The sequence below is a fragment of the Porites lutea genome, chromosome 4 (assembly GCF_958299795.1).
Source record: "Porites lutea chromosome 4, jaPorLute2.1, whole genome shotgun sequence".
Lineage (NCBI taxonomy): Eukaryota > Metazoa > Cnidaria > Anthozoa > Scleractinia > Poritidae > Porites > Porites lutea.
The window spans coordinates 20,606,293-20,610,517 of NC_133204.1; the positions used below are offsets into that span (position 1 = coordinate 20,606,293).

The 4,225-nt window shown below is 37.3% G+C and overlaps 1 protein-coding gene across 1 annotated transcript; it reads right to left on the minus strand.

The window, feature by feature from the left end:
• Window positions 1-1,756: 1,756 nt before the first annotated feature.
• Window positions 1,757-2,952, minus strand: LOC140935150 (octopamine receptor beta-2R-like). The gene has a single exon (XM_073384682.1). The coding sequence runs from the start codon at window positions 2,751-2,753 to the stop codon at window positions 1,830-1,832; it is 924 nt and encodes a 307-aa protein (XP_073240783.1). The 5' UTR covers window positions 2,754-2,952; the 3' UTR covers window positions 1,757-1,829.
• Window positions 2,953-4,225: the final 1,273 nt, after the last annotated feature.

A 4,225-nucleotide genomic window follows, 5' to 3' on the forward strand; every position in this document is an offset into this window, starting at 1 on the left:
GAACAACCCTGAACCTCGACCAGTTCCAGTTTATTTTTTGTCCATTGGCAAATGAAGACCTCTTTTTCTATAACACTCATGGTATCCTAAACATCTGAAAATAATTGCAGTGGTCAATGAAGGCGCGAAAGTACTGGACATAAGTACGACATTAATGGGCTTGCCTGACTTAGCTTCTGATGGCTCACCTCTTTTTGCGGAACCTACGTTTCTCTTCGGATGAGCGTTGTGTAACACTTCAACTAACTGCATGTTAATCTTCTGACTGAGTTGTGTGAATTATGCTCTGTGTAGAGAATTTCCATTACTCCATAAACTCTTACAAGATATTTTTATACGCATTGTTTTGCCTACCCAGAGTTAATCTTTCCCTTAAAAACCAGCTTCCCTATTATACTATTTCGTTTTCTTGAAACAAACGTTTGCTAGAACCAAAGTTCTTATGTGATGAATGTTCCGTTAACCTTTACAATTTTTTTTGCGAAGGTAACAACACTTTTCCTTTAATGAAAAGGCATTTCCCTCTCATCAAATTCATAGGCATTGGAGCTCAACCTGTTCAAAAACTCTGTATTGTTGTGCGTCGTAAAGAATTAGTAAAACTATCCTCCCCTCCTCTCCAATTCACTTTTAACAAGAAGAAAATGAAAAGCTTCGAAAAAGTGGAACTTGTAAATTTGATGAAGTTGGTACGTAAACAAAATTAATGTATAGGTAACCGTAAAAGCCAAAGCATTATCTTGCTAGATTTTTGAAAACGTACCGAACGAAAATTGCAGTCTTTTCTATGAGAAAAAGACCAAAAGCCGAAGGGAAAATGAGCCCAAAAGTCCTCCTAGAAAAGAACAAGGAAAGGAAAAATAGAAAGAAACGAGGAGAAGAAAAAAGAACAATGGCTGCACTCTTAGTTTTTTTGTTGACTTCTTTGGAGTTTTTGAAGGAAAAAAACTGTTTGAGGGGAGAGTTCTGTTTTGGTTGTAACGTTATTCAAAAATCTAGCTCTGATATATATTTTTCTTATCCTCGCGGCTAACAGAAATCTGATAAAAAGGGATATCTTTTAAAAGCTAATAATTAGGTAACGACTTTCATTTTTCAGATTTGAAGCCTTATGACTAAGTTTGTTGTAGTTTTACAGCCAACAGTTCACTCTATTACTCTGAATGCCTCCTGTTGTTATGGGGTTCCTTCAGTGGAACATGGGCCTCCTGTGCAAAAGCCAACCGTGTTTAATATTTATCCCTTTTGGAAAAAAGAAACACTTCGTTTTTATCAGCGAAAACTAAATAGCAGTTATTCTTTCTTTATTCACTTTTGCATAAAAGTAACAAACACATTTTAAGCATTTTTTGTTTAACCGTATAATTTCAACTACCGTGGGTCCCTGTGGTACCAGCTCAAAATGTTTAACGCTTAATTTTTACATGTTCCGCCCAACGGATTTTGGCGGATTTTTAGTATGTTGCTAGATAGGGTACCCTTACTTAAATGGCGTTGAAAACAATTCTGTTGCCATTAGTTTGATGTTGAGCCTCGAAAATGTCTAGATTGACTGGACTATTTGTCGAAAGTAAAAAAAAAGGATCTAAGACATCTAAGGACGTTGTCTCGTGATTAGAGACGTTTAGAGATGTGTGGATTTTACACTGTTTGAGGGCTCATAACCTTTCCACTATCAAACTAAACATAATCAGTCTATTCACATTCCAAATCTAATCGTGATCTTCTTGTGATAACATTTATTTATCAAATGGATCAAATTTGCAACACAACAGAGATTGCACTCAGCCCCGAAATGGCCAATTCTCACCTCTGCGAGTTTCTTTATTTCACGTCAATTGCAGATACTTAAGGGACGGTTGTAATGGAACAGCACACGTGGTCGATGTTGTTGTTTTCAGCTCAACCGCACTTAAGGATAGAGAACGTCTCCTTCGCAGAGATGTCCTTTTCTTAAATTCGCGGAGGATATCCTCTTTCATAAATGCATACAGTAATGGATTTGCTAAGGACGACAGAGCCACTGTAAACAGAGAAACGGTTTGAAGAGTGTCAGGTGCAAGGTGAGGCCTGTTGAGACTTTCGACAGTTGTCATGTAAATGATTGGCAGCCACGATAACACGAATATGATGACTATAGCAAGAAAAACCTTCGCCACTTTAGTCTCCGATCTTATTCTTTTGGATGAAAGCGCATTTGAAGAACGATTTCGAATTTTTTGATGGTGTCGTCTTAGTTCCCTTCCGATTTTGTAGTAGGCACAAAATATAGCAGCGTAAGGAATAATAACAAATAAGCCCATGAGAAGAAAAAGGTACACCTTGTGAATTAGCACATCGGAGTTAGTCTGCCATGTCAATGGCAAAATAGCAATTACTAATGAAGTTGCCCAGGTTCCGATAATAAGCTTTACAAAATAGGCTTTCACTGTTTCTTTGTACTGGAAAGGTTTGGCGACAGCTATGTAGCGATCCCAAGTCACCAAGCAAATATTCCCAACTCCTGACAACAGCACAAATGCAATCAAATAGCCCTCTGAGACGGCGGCTGCCGAGGTGGGACCACTGAGGTGAATAGGATAGAATACTCCTCCGGTCAGAACGTCAGACACAGCAAGAGATACAAGAAATCCATTCGTATAAGTACGAAGTCGCGGATTTGAGACAACAATCGCACAAACAGCCATGTTAGTGGCCACTATGAGGACAGAAATGCAGATCAAAGAGATGTCAATCCACGAAAGTTCGCCCATGTCGTGGTGCTTCTGGGTTATATTGTGGCGATTTTGCCGTTAGTGATGCTGTTTAGCTGTTCCTCTATGTTGTTTACTCCTTTGCTTTGTTACATTGATTGCTTGATGGCAGAAGACGGGCTTTTAATGGTTTCTGGGAGAATTCTAAACAAATGTTAATTTTCTGACTGACGGTGGTGAGGAAATGAGTAATATGAATCCAAACAAATCTACAAGCTAATCACGAGTTCCAATCCACATAGGTTTACCGTCTTATTTGATATCCCGGAACACTCGTTTTTCATTTCCTGTTATCGCTGAAATGATTGTCACTTTCTATGTCAATTTGTACCCAGTTATTCTTCGGTTTCACTACTAATAAAAAGGCAAAAAATCATACCGCCATATTCTTCTTTTTCCCTAAAATAAACGAACTGTTGAAAGTCATTGTAGCTGTCAGTTGATATTTCAAGGTTAAACTACAATGAACATCGATAAGAAGTTATTCAAATATGTCGAAAAATTTTACGAAATTCAAAAAAGCACAAATGGTATAAATAATAAATGAGTTAATTCTGACAATTTCGCCATCACAAGGCCCTTTTTGACTTTTTTTTTTTTTAAATAATTGACTGCCTAGACCCCTTTGCTTCGTTTTAAATAGAACCCGCACATCACTGAGAAAATGGCATCAATTTCTGAGAGAATTATATACATTGCATGTACCAGACAAATGTGAAATAATTCAAAACAGCACAGACGAATTACAATATAACTGCCAAAGAATTTTTAATTTCTTTTGTGCATGCCCTGTAATGAAAAGAAAAATAACTGTTGTCTGAATATGAAATTACATTGATTCTTTGTTCAATAACGTCGAAATATCTCGGCACTTCTTCCGTGCAGCAAGGTGTGGGTTCTATGTTTTAACTAATGGGGGAAATTGCACTTGCATTACGCTTGCTCGGAGTTAACGCTTCTAATCTAACCTTATTAGATAATCTTTTGACTGGGCATCAAACGGTACGCTTGAGTATAAGGCTATAATTACACAATAGCTTGAGGAAATGAGAAGCTATAGCCTAAATAGTCTAAAGAAGATTTTAAGACGTGTGAATTGCATGTAGCGGCTGTGAAATCCCGACCGAATTTAAAAATGCTAAAAATATTTGTTTATTGCTCTTAGCATTGAAACTTTGATAGCTATGACTTTTGCTTTCAACGTGAAGGTGCAAAAGAGCATGTTCAGAATCCTTTTTCAAAGTTCAATGATAAACATTTTTTCGGAGTCGGTTGAAATCATTTTACTTTCTTAGTGATTTGTCTAATAACTGAGGACCTGAGAAAAGCCGGAGCTATCCACTTTTAGTGAAAGTGGCAATTAAAATTATGTGAGCTGCAGAAAGGCTTTTAAGGCAATCACACTCTGAGATACAGTCCTCTGAAAAGGGACTCAGAGTTTGAAACGTGAATCAATTGAACAGGAAATTAGG